The sequence below is a fragment of the Apostichopus japonicus genome, chromosome 20 (genome assembly GCF_037975245.1).
Source record: "Apostichopus japonicus isolate 1M-3 chromosome 20, ASM3797524v1, whole genome shotgun sequence".
Classification (NCBI taxonomy): Eukaryota; Metazoa; Echinodermata; class Holothuroidea; order Aspidochirotida; family Stichopodidae; genus Apostichopus; species Apostichopus japonicus.
Window position 1 is genome coordinate 22,716,806 of NC_092580.1, and position 17,896 is coordinate 22,734,701.

At 38.2% G+C, this 17,896-nt stretch overlaps 1 protein-coding gene across 5 annotated transcripts in view; it reads left to right on the forward strand.

Annotated features, from left to right (window-relative positions):
* The window catches only part of LOC139961801 (uncharacterized), a 35,345-nt gene extending 17,689 nt beyond the window's left edge, over positions 1–17,656 (forward strand). For all 5 annotated transcript variants that reach the window (XM_071961333.1, XM_071961334.1, XM_071961336.1 and 2 more), the window contains exons 5-15: positions 747–859; positions 1,719–1,848; positions 3,522–3,563; positions 7,147–7,319; positions 8,529–8,594; positions 9,480–9,555; positions 10,370–10,536; positions 11,410–11,475; positions 11,633–11,708; positions 12,167–12,334; positions 12,910–17,656. In XM_071961333.1, coding sequence (XP_071817434.1) covers positions 747–859; positions 1,719–1,848; positions 3,522–3,563; positions 7,147–7,319; positions 8,529–8,594; positions 9,480–9,555; positions 10,370–10,536; positions 11,410–11,475; positions 11,633–11,708; positions 12,167–12,334; positions 12,910–13,112 — 1,280 coding nt within the window. In that variant the 3' untranslated portion in view covers positions 13,113–17,656. The remainder of the gene's footprint in view (positions 1–746; positions 860–1,718; positions 1,849–3,521; positions 3,564–7,146; positions 7,320–8,528; positions 8,595–9,479; positions 9,556–10,369; positions 10,537–11,409; positions 11,476–11,632; positions 11,709–12,166; positions 12,335–12,909) is intronic.
* Positions 17,657–17,896: the final 240 nt, after the last annotated feature.

Below are 17,896 nucleotides of genomic sequence, written 5' to 3' on the forward strand. Positions count from 1 at the left end.
CCACACACTGATGTGTGTTGCAATTGATATCATTCATGTTTATAAGGGGGGGGGCTAGCATTATTTCGTTATGAAAAGTTTGTATGCACAATAACTCAACAAGGGAATGACCAATCATTACCATACTTGGTGAGTGGGTGGCCCATAGTAAGTAGATTAACCCTGTTGATTTTGGTGCTCATTTCATGAATATTAATGAGGTCATGGGGTCAAACGTGAAATACTCCAAATTGCAATTACTTGGCTACTATTACTAGTCGGAATTTCGTCAAACTTGGTATGATGATAATGGTACAGTAGATAGTCTTCACACACTGATGTGTGTTGCAATTGATATCAGGGCTTAGCATTACTTTGGCAACAAAAGTTTGTGAGCATAAATTACTGTTGTTGTATTAGGGCTTTGTTAGAAATTTCCCTATGAATGGAACTAATGAACAGCAGCAAGGAACCATGAGATGTTTTCATTCTGGTTACTTTTAATTTTGGTAGGTGGCAGGGGGTGGGGTTTGTCCAACCCCCAACAAACCCCATCTGGGTACAGGTATGGTATAATGATAACCAAATTTGAAATTGTTGCGTTTTTCATTTTGTCTCGCTGGACGAGCAAGACGGTGATAATTATGTCTCACCAAAGAAGATGGGTAAGACTTTTAGGTCAACAAGATAATCAAGCAATGATGATTATGATCCTGTATAAACAGAGACCTCAAATCTTTTCTTTTGTCTGTCTGGTTGGTTTTCAGCTGATGAAGTGACAGGGCTTAAAGTGGTCATAAGTTATGTAGATTACCCGGCGCCATTTGATTACATTTTGGAAGTTGATCTAACTACACAACACATAGTCCGGAATAAAATTGTAAGTTTAAAAAACTGCCTATTGTTGAGTTGGTCATTTGTTGAACCGGCCATTCTTTGATGTGGTATGATGCAGTTTGTTTTTATTCTTCTTTTCTTTTATACATTCAAGAGAATTGTTTTTGAGAGAAAAGTATTTCTGCTAAAATCTTTGAACTGTACCTTGATGTATAGTTTTTATTCTAAACTATTTACAGTAATCTATTCTAAACCATCAAAGCTAAACCTTGACTCTTCAACATGCTATGAGGATGTACCGTAACTAAGGATGTACCGTAACTAAGGTAAATATCACAACCTGGTGGTATCAATTTGACATTTACATGAATGTGTCTATAGCAAGAGCAGAGAGTCAAGCCGGTTTTGTTTTCATTTCATCCTTTGCGATATTTTGATAACTTATCCAAAGTGGGAAGTTAAATATTACTACAGAAAAGTTATCAATTTGATGAAATTCTAAATACAGGAATCATCGATAGATAGCAAATATCCCAAATGCATCACGTTTCAAGGATATAGTAACGCAGTGAAAAGAATACAATTCAGGAATTTACGAAATTTAACCTTTTGTGAAAACTTCCAGCATGTTGTCATCACAGACGACCCACTGTGTTCCACTTATTAGAAGAAAGGGAGGGTTTTATAGCCAGTCAAACCATTATCTGGAGTTCAAGTAACGATGAGATATTGAGATGAGGTTTTCATCTAACATTGTGAAATATTTTTTGTGAAAGATATTCTAATACCATAGTATGCTAATGGAATATCCCTTCTTAAAAGCACCAGTGATGTTTAAATTGGTTGTCAGCTAAAACAGTATCTGTCTTTTTGTCTTTATTTCTTTCTTCTTCCTGTGGTAGGAAACAAGTTCAACAATCTGTGTTCCTTTCGATGGGATACAAAATGGAAAATCTTTTTCTATTTCGGCTCAAGTTCTTCCAAAAAGCAGTAATAGCTATTTAAAGTTGCCCCCATTGAAAGTGGAGGTCGGTAAGTACAGTAATTAATTGTGAAATTTGTTCCGTTTTTGTGGTGACCAATGGGGGCTCCCCAACAGATGCCATATAAGGCCCATGGGATGCCATAGGGATGCCATGGGATGCCAAGGCCCAACAGATGCCATATAAGGCATTGCCATATAAGGCCCATGGTGATCCACAAAGCTTTATCAGCTATCGGCAAGGAATTACTAGAACTAGCATAGCCGTACCATCAGCTGATCTCTAGAAGTAGAAATTTGCTCGCAATTATTACAGATCATTTGAAACGTTGTGTTCCACATTTCAAGCCAAACTAGCTGTTTAATGCACCTTAACTTTTATTTTCCATTCTACAAAAGTGGAACCTTTCAACTAGCTCCATCAGCCAAATGGGTCTGGATGGAAGTTCTTTCCACGTGTTTGCGATGTGCTGTCACACAATCACCCAGATGTTTGTGATGTCCTGTCACACAATCACCCACATGCTTGTGATGTCCTGTCACACAATCTCCCACATGTTTGTAAGGTGCTGTCACACAATCTTCCTTCTGTTTGCGATGTGCTGTCACACAATCTCCCACTCGTTTGTGATGTGATGTCACACAATCTTCCTTCTGTTTGCGATGTGCTGTCTCACAATCTCCCACGTGTTTGTGATGTGCTGTCACACAATCTCCCGTGTGTTTGTGATGTGCTGTCACAATCTCCCACGTGTTTGTGATGTGCTGTCACACAATCTCATGTGTGTTTGCGATGTGCTGTCACACAATCTCATGTGTGTTTGCAATGTGCTGTCACAATCTCCCACATGTTTGTAAGGTGCTGTCACACAATCTCCCGCGTGTTTGTGATGTGCTGTCACACAATCTCCCACGAGTTTGTGCTGTGCTGTCACACAATCTTGTCACTTCCATTCAGATATCTCTAAACATCACAGATCCTATATAATATTGCCATCTCATGAATTGCTGGAGAGTCCCCATTCATATTATTGATTCCTTGCCGAAGGCCGAAGGAAGCTATGCGATGGTGATGGCTTGTGTGCGTGTGTGTTTATGTATGCATTTATGCATATTATTGCTCTTTGTGTCTGTTGTACTACTGGAGGTATCCAGCATGCAACTTGAGCGCAAACTTTTGAAAATAGTTGATGTTAAAACCGTAGGATTGAAGTGTATCTCAGTATCAATTGTGAAAATGTTGCAGAATCGTTGATCATTTCTGTTTGTATTTCTGTCTTTATTTGCTTCACAAACATTAAAGGGGTGGCGTTTAAAACAGGGTTACAGTGTTGATATGTTATAAAGTAGTTCAGCAAGGACATTCAAGTGCACTTGAAAGTATCCGTGTCTATTCTGCTTTTCAAGATGTTCACGGAACAAATATCTTTAAACTTTCCCAAAATTGATCAATCTGCTCTACAGCTCTACAGTGCTAGTTTAAAGTTAATCATGGTTGTCTATAAATTGTAATGGTACTAAAAAGAGATGATCGGTCCACATCAACACAAGATCTGGCTTCACTGTTGACCGCCTTTCTTTTTCGTTCTTAGCTTCATCTTGCAAAAAGACACAAAAAACTGCCAACTTGTGATATTGTGTAAAGTGCTTGAACAATGTGTTGGGTAGTACACTAATTAAATTTGTTTGTTTGTTTCTCTCTCTGCCTCTTTCTTCTCTGTAGTATGCAATCAAATATTGGTGCAACATACTTCCTTCTGTCTAGGTGAGTACTAGTAAAAAAAAATCAAAAAATACCAAATAATTAATACAAACCCCCATCCTTCCCAACAAACATGATGTTGAATTAGTTGGCAGTGATGGTCAAACATGGTCTACTGAGAGTGTTTAGAAAGATTGGACATGTTGTAATATTACGATAACATGACAATAAGCACAGGAAAACAAGTTTACAATTGTGTGAGTATATATGAGTACAATATGATCCACTAAGCTTGAGTACAAGTACATAACCTTGCAGAAGAAGGTTTCTCCAGATTTCCAAAATGCATCAAGAATCCTGGTGTGCAAATCCACAACCATCCAGTCTGAGTACATGAATACAGGTAACTATGCTGGAATATGCAGATGCTGATCCAGGGTTTTATAAAGGTGGGAACGTGGCCTTGCATGGGTTCCTTGCAGAGAGGTCTAACGGGTCTTTCATCCCCCGGTGCAAGCATAGACGTACGAGGCGGGGGGCAGGGGGGGCAGACTGCCCCCCCAAATTTCCAGAGGACAAGAAATTCGGGCAAAAGTCCTGAAAAATTTGGGCAGCCTAAGAGGAGAAAAAAAATATATATATATATATTTTTTTTCTCCTCTTAGGCTGCCCGAATTGTTCAGGACTTTTGCCCGAATTTCTTGTCCTCTGGAAATATATATAAATATGCAGTAGCTTGCCCGAACCTTTTTCAAATTTTTGCCCGACAATTCCATGATTTTCTTTATTTAGCATCATGATGCCCGAATATTTCCGTGTAACACCACCGTAAGCGCAGTTCATCTGGACTACCACGCATTTTGCACGATCAATTTTTTTTCTAACTAGTCAGTTGTATACCTGGACCAAGGGCGGCGGAACCGGGGGGCACAAGGGGCACGTGCCCCCCACTTTTCCTCAGGTTAAAAATGTGCCTTTTTTCTACATAAAAATTGAGGTGCCTCAAGTTAGCAAGAGGCCAGGGAACCAGAATGAACACTCGGGAAGGGCCGTTTCCGGCCATCTGAGGGGTTTGTAAAACCAAAAATTTTCTAGTACGCTCGGCGCAGACCAATGGTTGCGCTCCGCTCAGATAGTCGTGCATACAACTTTGCAAATCCTGGCTAAGCCCCTGACTTTTAATGAATTTCTGTGGGTCAAACTCAAAGCTATTTCATATGGAAAAGATTTGTTTAGATATTAACAATAAAAAAAGTCTAATTCGGAAGATTCCTACATTAGCAACTAGCATGATTTCACCTCATTTTGTCTCAAAAGAAAACTTGTTCTTTGTTTCCCAATTTGCGCATTGGATATTGCAGTGCTAGTATGCATATTTTCCTTTGGGGGGGGGGGGGCGTTGATGGAGTGATGTGTTTACACAAATAAGATAGTACAATAAGAGTTATAAAGGGTACTAAATATAAGGCTGCATCAGTCCAATTGAATATCTGCAAAGTGCCCTTTGATGTCGGTGCCCCCCCCCCCAAGATTAAAAGTGCTTCCACCACCCTTGACCTGGACATCCCCAACATGAGTGTATATAAGAAACGTATTCTTGTTCATGGATGGTGGGGGGGGTGCCTAGAAGTACAGGTTTATCATATTCTTTGTTATATTTTATACTTTTTTGTGAGACAAATTGCAGTCTCACCCGCCTACGTGTCGTTGAACAATGTATGTTTTTTCTGGAGGTTGCTGAGGACTGTGTTAAAATAATAAATAAGGTAACTAAATAGGAGCTTAAAAAATATACTGTCCCACTTTTCCCCTTCAAAGTGATGTTACCATTTCTTCTTCTTCTAATTTACCAAATTTTTGGGGAAATGTAAATTTCTAAAACGTGAGATTATAAAATAAATAATGTTTAGATGCAACTTGCAAGGCCTCAGAAGTGCCGTTTCCGGCAATCTGAGAGGCATTGTGCAAAAAATTTTCTTGTACGCTACGCGCCAACCGATGGTGGCGCTCCGCTTAGATAGTGTCACGGGAACTTTCGGGCACAAAAAGTTCTGCCCCCCCCAACTGAAATGGTCCCGTACGCCTATGGGTGCAAGTCTGTACTAATAACTACTTTCAATTTTTTTTTTTTTGTGGCTTCGAAATGGATGGGGAAGGGCAGGGGCGTATCCAGGGGGGGGCGCAACAGGCGCGTGCCCCCCCTATTGGCCGTCACCAAAAAAAAAAAAAGTTAAGCAAAAAAAAAAAAAAAAAAAAAAATTGACGATCTTTATGTGAGATGTCGGTGATCGCTCACCCCCCCCCCTCCCGTATGCTTTATTTTTTGTTTGCCAAAAAAAGGTTCTGGCGAAGTTCGGCGGCATAATAGTTTTAGAAACAGATGGTAATTGTGTTTGTATTATCACTATAAACACTAAATGACATGCCAGCCATACTAAATTGTGCATTTTGTGTCCATATTTACTGGAAATGTTGCCTATTATTAAGGTCGAAAAATGGATCACATATGGCCATGGGCGGCGATCCTGGGTGGAGGGGGGATATATCCCCCCATGAAAATGGGTGGAGGGGATGTAATGCACCCTATCCCCCCCCCCCACCAAATGCCAGGGATAAGAATATTTTCATGCCTACATTTATGCATCTTCGTTAATGTACGGCTCTTTTTTAGCTTCATTTCTCGCCTACCATAAACGCAGTGCGATCTTTTCAAATAAAGCGTCTTTATATAGCAAAAATAGTTGACTGTAGGCTTCATTGGCCCTATAACAACAAAATGTATTATTGCGCCCACGGTATTGATATAGTACATATATGCACCCTCATAGTATTCATAAAGGCCCTATAGTAGGCCTACACACGTACATGTTCCCTCGAACAGCTGAGAATCTCATGTAACCAGGGTAATGCTTAATACACGTTTCACCTGGATGCCCTAGCAATCGGTACCTAGGAATGTAACTATGTGTAATTGTGTATTGCATGTGTATAGGCCTATAATAGCCTGCATGAGGCCATTTTCTTCATCGAATAATATAACAGAGCTCTCGAACATTCTAACGTTGCGCCTGAAACTAGATTGACAGGGGCAGTTTTCCCAAAATAACACCCGAAATTAAAAAAAAAAGTATTTTGGATCCTGATTATGAGATATTTCGGACATGACATCCCTATTTTAAAGTTGGGTATATGCCGCTTGGAAACCTCGGGAAGCGCCGTTTCCGGCCATCTAGAGGGTTTGTTAATCCCAAAATTTTCTTGTACGCTTCGCGCCAACTCATGGTGGCGCTACGCTTAGATAGTCAACAAGGTCATATCCCCCCCCCCCACTCGGAAGTACGGATCGCCGCCCATGCATATGACACCATTTTGCATTTCAGCCCTTCTTTGAAAGCAAAAATTGTACACCCCTCCCCTTAGACCCATCCCCCAGGACGGCGATCATTCATGCCTGGCGCCCCCCCTATTGGAAAATCCTGGATACGCCCCTGAAGGGTTGTACACCCCCAAACCACCTCAATCCCTACCTAATATGTGTACGAGTATGAAAAAATTTACAACTCTGGTGTGTATACATCCAGAAAGACTTTAGAGTTTTGGAACAAGTGTTGAAGGATGTCATACTCTGCTTTTTTCCTATCATCAGCCGTTCCTAAAACTCGACCCGTTGCGAAGGCCTATTGTAACAAGACCGTTTCTGTAACATTTACACCTGAAGCACCCCCTGGAATCGGAGATCGAACAGAGTATAATGTGTCCATTGGTCTGTTTAAGGGAGAGACGCCAGCATATTTACAGACTCTCACCTTGCCAGCCACGGTGAGCTTGTTACTTCTATTGGACACAGTAAGGCATTAGGACACTGCAACATTGTCAAGTGTTTTCTGTGTCCACTAATATGTTTCTATCACTTTGGAGTCACCTAAACAGTTCAATGGAGTCGATGTTATGAATGACAGTTTAGGCTATATGTGGTGTACATTGTCAGCATAGCAGACTGAACCCCTAGGGTGAACAAACACCATTAACTCTCCTGCTTTTGATTATTTATATCCCTTTTAGTGAAATACAAGATTCATGTAAGCGTGTGTCTCTTGTGAAAGGATGATATGTCGTTCACAGAGCGATATAATATAAAACAATTTGTAAAATACAATCAGTCTAAATGTCCAGCCTTCTGAACCTTGATCATGCGATAGAATTTCTACGCTTTTAATAGGGAACCTAAACTTGTATCGTTGTTAGTTCAACAGTCCTTTGAAGTCAACAGATGTTCAAGCTTGGAAACATTATGAACACAGGATCTAAAGAAATGGCTGTAATTTTAAACATCAAGCATGATATGTAGATCCACTTGCTAAATATGAGATTCTTACTGTTTTCTGAAGCAGAGGTCATAGGTCATTACAATTCAGCTCAACAGAGCAAGATGTCAATTGGAATGAGCCTGTGAACACTAAGTTGTACAAGTAAAGTTGGTCGAATTTGCCATGTTTATGCTTAAAGTGGTCCTTTGTAATAACGTGAGTGATATTGTTGGTGTTCCTGGTAATATGTGATATATGCAGATCACTCATAATGACTAAATTGTGTTTTAGCGGACATTGTATTTCATCTGAAGTAGGCTTCCTTGAAGGTGTAAGTCTGCAGTGAACTATTAGAAACTTAGTATTAATCCAATACATAACTGGGAGGTTGCAATTGAAAAAAAAAGAGGTTGGATTTGGTGGAGGCCAGAGATAACTTATGTGAAGAAAGTTTGGAAAATTGGAAAATCTTGTAAACACTCAGTTAAATTAATTTATTGATTTCTATACTTGATAAGTACAATAATCCTTAAGTTATTCATAGTTGTAATGTGCATTGATAAATCAATATTTGTTTTTATGGAGATCAAAAGACATTTGAGATCAAAATATTTTGCTTCTGCTAAAGCCAAAACCAAGCTATTTATGCTGGTTTCCTTTATTAAAAAGCTGATGTTTTCAAATGTGATTCTTGAATATATTTGTTTTATTCACTTTCCAGGCTGGTAATCCATATTCCCCAAGTACATACTTTGCTAATGTGAGTGCAGGAACATATAATGCCAAGGTAGGTGAAGTGGAGGGGACGGGCGGGGGATGGGGAGGATGGGAGGGGGAGGGAGACAAGAGAGGAGGGCAGGAATGGGGGAACCATTGATACAACTGTCTTGATTTTTCCAAATCAAAATATTGTACATTTTTTAATCATAATTGGGAATGATTGTGAATGTGAATGAATAAGTGGTCTTTTTATAGCACAGGACCCAATTAACCTGTACGTGTTGCTCAATGTACATTACTAGTGTCCAGTTAAAGAAACCAATTGATACCACTTTATGATATATAAAAGGAAATGTTTGAATGCCATGCCTAAACTGTTTGGAGCAAGTCCAACGATCTATGAACAGCTTTCCATACTGTGACCTCTGGTGACCTAATATGACTTAACCTCTACGAGAAAACTGCCAAGAGAGTTTGCTACAGACAAAGTTGAATTTGGTCCATGCTTTGCTGGTGAACTAAATTGTTTAGCTTAAATTCAGACTTAAACCACCATTGATCTCAAATAACCTTTGACCTTTATATAAAAATAAGGCTCTTCTACTCACTAAGATACACATGACAAGTATGAAGTGGAACCACCATGTATATTTCAAGTTGCAGTCTTTAGCAAGTAGAGACATCACACTATATGCATGAGCACATGTCACTATACTTTGTGAGACCTATAGACAAGTACTCCATTCCCACATGCTTACACACATTACCACATCAAAGTCAGTCGCAGGTTTGTCTTGTTTCTTGAGTGAGAAATGCTTAAGTCCTTGAGAAGGGGTCCACCAAATCACTATCTTCCATGGAGTCTCTGTAGGTTTATGGACGTATGACATATAAAGTAATATATTGCAATATATATTAACACATTCCTCTGACAATTATTTTGTGTGCTCAGTTTGCGTTTCTCGACGATGACGGTTTACCGTGTGGCGATATCTACTACAACTCAAGTGAAAAGATAATTATTCAAGGTGAGACCATGTTATACTGTAAGGAGCAAGGGCAAATGGTCTAGGTAAATAGGCAGCCTGTGATTTTACTCCAGTCTGTGAATGCAAATATCTGCCCACAGTATTGAACTCGTATGTCTGGACCCTTCAGGCGTTAGGCTTGAGCAAGACCTTACTGGTCTACTTTGGTTTATTGCAGTTCAAACTAGGTACAGTATATGGTGAGATCTTGACACCCCTGGACCTTTGCTTCAACCAGTGGTTCTATCCATACCTCACATAATTTAGCTGAGACTCTCTGATTTTAAGCTTTCCGGTTAATTTGGGGTTGTATCTTGGGGAAGGCGACCAGACATCCCTGATTTCTGGTACAGCCCCCAAATTTTCATGTGCCTGCCCGGGAATTAAAAGTGTCCCTGGGAATGTCCCAGGACTTTAGCACATTCATGTTCTCTACTGTCGGTGATTTGTATGTGCTCAACATATCCACGGACGATATGCAGTTTGTCAGTGTGCCGTATGTGAATACTAGCCGGAATGTGTCTTTTTTCCAATTGAGCATTTATTTCTTTCAATACGATGGATTTATTGGATCAAAATGCAAAATGTAATTGATAATACATGTTTGCATGGTTTATTCATTTTGCTATTTGAAATTTTACAAACTCAGTCAATAGCATTCAATCTTAACAATATTCCCATAAACTATTAATCTTATATCGAACCCAAGTTTTCAACGTTCAGTTTAGAGCATGCTGAAGAAGAAATAGAAAAAGTTCTCCAAAAATGAGAATTTATCTGCAAACAATTTTGTGAATAATTCTTTTCTTGCTAGATCCTTTAACAGTTCTACTTCAATTAGAAGGTTTCTGTGACCGTACCATTTCTGTAAATTTGACTACGGACGAAGTACAATATCAACAGAGTGTTTATGACACAGGGCAAGTTTGCCTATATGAAGGATCTAACATCACAGACTGTGATATTCCGATAGCTTCAACAGTGAGTATTTGGAGTCGATATCGGTAAGGTTTAATATTTCTAACGAATATATCTCTGTGATGAGTTTCTAACTGGATTCCATGTAAGAGCGGTACTATAAAGAAATATGTAAATATATTTGGGCCTGAGATTTGCATTTATTGCAGCCTACATATACGATTACCTTATTAATATAACAGTAGTATAGGATTACTTTACATCCCAATGAAAACGGCATTTTCCTGCCCTTTTTTTTGGGCAACAAAATTATATTGTCCCACTGACAGGCTATCTTAGCTCTGGGTGACATTCAAAACTATCACTGTTTTTAGGACAGCACAAACGCAAACTGAGAAAAATCACTCATGTAGTATTCATCACTATACCTGACCGTTTTCGGAAGCATGATATAACCATGGTAACGATGTCACAAACAATCGTGGTTGATGGCCACATATAATAAGCCTCACATTTAATAAGCATGGCGGGAAAAGCTGTAATAATGTGGGCTACATGAATACGACAAGTTTATAGCAAAAATATGATTGTAGCTTAGATATGACATTGCTTAGACCTTACGTTTTAACTAAGTGGGTAGGCTACTAACTCTGTGCTCCCACATTTCCAAGCAAAAAAATATGGTAAGACTAGTGAGTATAGAAAATATGCAGGGCTTCATCCAGAATAGTTAAAATTATATTAATTAATGTCATCATATTTTCCACATGAATTTTTTTTTTTAAACTATATTTCAATGTGTGAGTAGGTTTTAAAGGAAAAAGGATTCCAGATGTCAGACTGAGTTTAGTGAGAATATTTGAGTTAAAATAAAAAATGTAAATTCAACTTACACATAAGTTGGTTCTGATGGCTCATCTGTATTTGCTCTCACAGTTTTCGAAGGAAGGATTTTACATCAAAAACTTCACCCAAAGGAAGCCAGGAAATTACCATGCTAAGGTACGACTAAATTGTCATATTTTTGTTCCAGAAATGTGTTGATACCGAGAATCTGCAGTAATAGCTTCTTTGAACACTTGATACTTTTGTTTGCTTGCTTGTTAGTTGATTGTTTTTAGATTTGTCCAAACTATTTCATTTCTTTTGTCTCTTCTAGTTTGTGTATCTGGATAGCCAACAACTTCAGTGCAATGATGATGCAGTCTACCAATCCGATGAATATGCATGGAAGGGTTTGTAAAGAATATTATTCCTTAGTGCTTTATGCTGTTACTCGTCATATAGTTCCCCTTTCCCTATAGTTTTGTCGTACTTTGTTAGAATTAACATATAATTATGAATATTCATATCATGGTAGAAACATAAACTCACGAGATGCTTCGTTTCTCCACATCATGCTTTTTCTACTCCTTTGTTCTGTGTTATCATGTCCTTTACAGAAAGCATATAACATAGGAAGATTTGTGTCTTTTTAAGTCTTCTTAGAATATTAAATAGTGTTAAATTTGGGCATGCAGTTGTCCCGAGACAGGGTATCACAGTAACATGCTGCTTGAAGAAATTTGAATATAATGTGTGTGTCACCATTATTTGACTATCTAAACATGAGTGTGCAGGCAAAACACTGATGACCTTTGACACAGTATCAGTTAATAAAGTCATCATAAATCCTGATTGTATCATGCCACAGATACAGACTGCCCGAAGAATCAGTCCAAAATGATTTTCGGTGCATCTATTGGTGTCGTCGCTCTTCTTGTGGTGCTTGCAGTCGGGTCAGCTGTTTTGTGCTTAGTTCACATGAATAACCAGCATCAGCAGCAGCAGTCACAGTTAATAGCCTCAAAAGAAGAGGAATGTAAGTATATATATTGGTAACTAGAAAAGAAAACCCACACACATGCAAATGGCAAAAAGGAAATGATTTTGTTTGATGACTCTAGTACAAAATATTAATTGAAGTACTCTTGTCTACATATGGAGGATGGTATGAGAAATGGTTGATCGAAGGTAACCTTTTTTTAATAAGAAGCTTAGTCTTCCCATACTCCTGATTTTACAACAGCCAAGTAGAGGATGTGAAATGTCATATGGACAGATGTTCTTCAAAAGCAGTTCAGGCTCAAAACATTGCCCAATAAAATTTTAGAATCGTTGATAGGGAAAGGATTGGTGATATGTTTTCCAACTAGGGCTAGTAAGTGTTAAGTAACTGTCTCCTATGCCATTCATTACAGCAATTTACAGCACCACTGCCTCTACCATTCCCCAACCTCGTACCCATTCCCCACCCTCGTACCCCTTACTCTTCTTTGGCTTAGAAAATTGAAGAAGTCTTGAATTGATTAGATACGTATTGATGGTTCTTTGTTTGGATATCATGGTCTTGGCTGCCAATTCATTCAGTTCTCTTTGTTTCCTGCACTTTCTCAGCTCTCTCAGGTATGGTGATTATTCCAAAAGATTCTTCCACAGACAGACGCTCGAATGGACATTATTGCAATGGAATGACCAAACCATTTACAGGAGCGCATCAGACACAAAAGGAAGACTCAAATGACTATCCAGATTCCGGACTGCCACTAAGTATACCCATTGAATTCAATGATGGCAAATCACGCATCATTGATGTTTGAGGGAGTTGTAAGACTTGGGGGGAGGGGGAAGGGAGGGGCGAAGAGAGAAGCTTCAACATCAATAATATTGTACCACTAGCCTGTAAGGAAGATTTCGCAGTGACAGAGATATATAAAACTTATATTGAAGAGAAAAATATTCCACATTTGACATTTGAGAATATAGCCCGTCTCAATATCTTGAGATATGGTCGATCGAACATGACCTAATTTAAGAAGCTAAAACAATTCCCTTACTCCCGAAGTATATAACAGCAGAGGGTCTGTGATGACATCTGGACAGATGATCTTCAAAAGCTCTTACTTACTGTGTGCTACTATCAAATGAAACCTGATCAATTTGGGTGCTCTTTTGGTTCCTTGTTTTGAAGAAGTTATTACTAGCATTTTGCAAAAAGAAACGTCTAATGCCGGTAATCTGACCTAGTTTCGAATGAGGTGTAACAGAAGTGTTAGACACCACCATCGATCCCAGAAAATACGCACACAGCTTGCAACCTTTGGTAATAAGACACAAGTGTACAGTCAGTACATACAGCTGCGGTCAATACCCACAGCACAGTGTACAAACGATACAGCGATGGACATCTCAGGTCCAGCTAAAGATAGCAAGGTATCACGATTCATTACTGTCTGCATTTTGTAGCGACAAGAAAACTTCAGTTGCAAGCAACGGAAAGTTAACTTTTCAGATCGCGGTTTGGGGCAAGTCTTCAATGCCTTTAAAAGTCTACTACAGTGTTTTCTGCAGTCTGGCTTGTATGTATTAATATCATTATTAAAAGAAGCTACTACTTCTACGTCTGTTGATGGAAATGGAATGCTGACAGTAAACTACAAAATATATTTCTGTATTTGTTGTAATCAGTTTAAAGCTCGAGTATGGTATCATACTTGTAGTTTTACTTTCCGTTTACATTCCGGTGTTTTAGGTGCTTATTTATTCCTTTGGTATGGTGTAAGAATATATGTGAATTAAATGTTGTTGCTTTGACAGTGTTATTTGACAGTGAAAGGGAAACCAGGACATATTTTATTTAAGAATCTACTATAGATTTCTGTTGAGAAGATTTTTGCAGGGAGCTAATAGTTTTAAAACCAATCTTCTATCTTACAAGTTTTTCACAGGAATAAAAGATACTTTTATTTCTCTAATTAGTTTCATTGTTTTTACTTGTACTCATAATTCAGTTAATAAGGCAATGGTAACTACTTACCTTTGTCAAGATATATGAACTTTTCTGAAATTTTTTTTTTCTTAAATGTTAAGCTTGTACTTTATCAAAGTTACTAGAGGCTGTTAGTCTTGCCTGCCGATGCGTGTATTGCCTTAAGAGAGCTGATTTTCTTAAATCATCATAAATTAGTCATTGTGAAATTGAAATTTTTCATTTACCTTTGCATACAATTTTCTTAAACCATTTCAAGGAAGCTTTTGACTAAATGCTTCTTTCAGGCAGTTTTTTAATTTTTAATTTTAAAGGATCTGTTATATTTAGCATTTTGCTCGGAGAATTTGAGATATTCATATCTGTGTGGACATGTTAATAATCTCTAATTGAAGTCTTAAAGGGTCTGTTGAAAGACCTTTATGTAAACCAGACAAAAATATCAAAATATGAGCTACCCATTATTGTTAGGAGAGGAGGGCGGGTGGTTAAAGCTTTTTCCTGGCACGAAACTACATTATTTAGTTTATGGAATATGATTATTAACTGATGCATTGATGCAGATTTTCCTTTAAATTTTGTTAATGTTTTTGGTTTATAGCTCATACCAGCATGCTGGTGTGAGCTATTGTTACAGTGCGGCGTCTATCACTCTATCCGTCAACAATTGGTAAAACCGCTCCCACTCGCACAGTGTTTGATGGAATTTCATGAAACTTGGACACAAGGACCATTGGGTATAGGGCCATCAGAGATGGTCCAAAATTTGGGGTCAAAGGTCACCTGTGGGCCGTAATGGGCCATTTAGTGGAAATATGCAAAATGCTTCTTCTCCTACAGATTCCATGGTACAATGTTGAGGGTTTGTCACGATAGTACTATGGTAGTTCTACCTTCAGGGTGTTCATGAATTTGAGATCAAAGATCAACTAGGGGTCTTTTGTGGCCCGGGCCGCGGCCCTATATTTTCAAATTGCTCCTGTTCGTACAGTGTATGGCCAATTATAATGAAATTGGTCACAATGTTCCTCGGGATGAGAGTTACGAGGGGTGTTCGGAAAATTGAGGTCAAATGTCATTTAGGGGGTCATCGGGGGTCATTCTTTGTAATATTTTCAAATATCTCAATCTCCTCAAGATTTTGATGGATCATATTCAAAGTTGAACTGATGATTGTTGGATTGTGTATGAATAAGGTGATGCCTAAAAAATTTTGGTCAAAAGTTAATTAATTACAATTAATCCCTATTGTTTAAAAAAATCTGAGCCTTCACTTTTTGCCAAAGCTCCTTTAATTTGTCTCCCAGTGTCACTTGCCGATTCTTAGAAGTCTTTGAGCCTGAGGTATGTAGGCAGCTTGTGAAGTTATGTCTTGTAGGGAGTGCTTGTGAAGTTATATCTGCTAAGGTAGAGGGGAGAAAGTTTAATAGGGTAGGTCAGTGCATGGTATTGTTTGAGAGAGTGGGTAAAATAGGATTAAAGGGGGAAAATAAGAATTATAACCAGTGGTGTGGCCAGGATTCTGCTAACGGAGGGGGGGGGGGTATCCCTCATGGGCCCAAAATTGGTTTTGTGGGCCCTACATTTTTCAGCTCGAAAAGGTATGAGCTTCTGCACCATTGGTGCTCTAGTTATACATATTTCTGTTTTTTCATATGTACACCTTAAAACATGTGAATAGGTTTATACGTCAATGCGGTCTTTGCATGCTACAATCATAGGTGTATATGTCAATCTGTATGGACTAATTCAGTAATGAGACGAACAAAACACTGTACCAAACATGGAGGGTCATATGACATCTTTTTCCTGTAGCACTCAACTCTTATAACACTCTTTGAATGTGTTTGCCATAAACTAGTTTCAAGATCTCATAGCTACCACAATCTTGCTAAAGCTTTGCGAACAACTGGATCTAGCCAAGTGAAACATGTTTCTAATGTTTACCCCCACGTCTCCTAGCTGTTTTTGCACATAAACAAGCATGTAATAGGATAGGAGTGACCGCCATAAGCAATCTATGAGACTCTGACAGTAGATGTTCGTATTGTAATAATAATAATATTGGAGATTTAGAAAGCGCGGACATATCCACCGATAACGGTGCTCAAGTAAGCCAGGGTCCATGTCTTTCTTACACAGAGAAAGTAAATTTCAACATCATCCAAACCTAAGCAATAACTCTCCAAGTTTACAGTAAAGTCATTCTTTTTGTTTGCGAAACTGTTATCACTTGGACTTCACTTGACAAAGGGATAAATGATATGCAAATAGCGCCTGGGAGCACGTCACATGACCCCCTATGGTTGGTACGTCTTTCTACTGTGGAGCAAGACATCCAGATCATTTATCATTCGATGGCTACAATTTATTGCATCCCGCGGAAACTAGAAAATTGTATTGATTATACTGTTGTGTACTGTACCGAAGAATTAGACTAAAATTTGACTGTCTATACCATTGAGTGTTTTTCAGGTGAAATAAATTATAAATATTATTGCTTTTATTTATTTAAATCAACTGATGATGTTGACTGTTGTAAAGGTTTTAGATACAAGAGTAGGTAACTCAAAAATGAGCAAATCTATATACATATATATTCAAAAGAATTCAAATAATGCGGTAAAGATGAGCGATATTTTTGTGCCAATTGTTAATGACTGTGCCTACATCAATTGGTACAAGATTACAAGTATGTAGATAGAGTTTCATTTTTTGGAGAGGGGGGTTGAACATTTTGGCTGATGTCCATCAGGGGGGGGGTAAGGGGGCATGAATGTATCCTATCATTTCCATTTTATGTAGTATTTTATTTTTTAGTTTATTTTTTATATTATAATAATATTTTTTATGTAGTATACTTTTCCATGTTTTCTTATTGAATGTAAAAACTATTTGAAGGGGGAATAAAAAACTCTTTTGGTTCCACTCACTCCCCCTGTGGATACAGCCCTGTAACTTGTTATCAACGATATGAGTACCAATTAATATTCAATTATATGGCAATTTTATATTGCCATTCTGCATCCTACCTAGATAGGAAAAAAATCTCAGGTTTTAACTTCTGATGTTAATTCACTGCACTGTCAGTTTATCTGTTTGCGTATCTGTAAGGTGGTATATATGTTGTGGAGATGATTGATATGGTGAAACATTGCCATAGTTATTCTGTCTGTGGAGATTGGGTTGATGAAGCATGGCAAGGGTTGCAAGTGTGTAATATATTAAGAAATAGTGATCATGAAAATACATCAGTGACCTTAATTTGAATGTTATAGTATTTGCAGTCACTACAATCACCCTGTGAAATAGAAAACACATTTGTGTGCTTAGCCCTAGATGTGAGAGAAGAGAAGAAAGTACATTGCCAATAAATACACGTCTTGTCGTCTATTTTTTTCTCTTATTGAATATGTATGTACTTTTAAGCTTACTCTTTAGTGCTGAGAACAGGAATATGTACCAGTTTTGAAGTTGGGACTAAATTAATTAACCAGTTAACTGTAACTATATAAGCAAAACTATAATGGTAGAACCATTGGCTAAAAGGGGCCGATGCCAGCGACCTACGTTGTTCAAAATCTGCGCACTATCAACCAGATAATTCGACTCTTT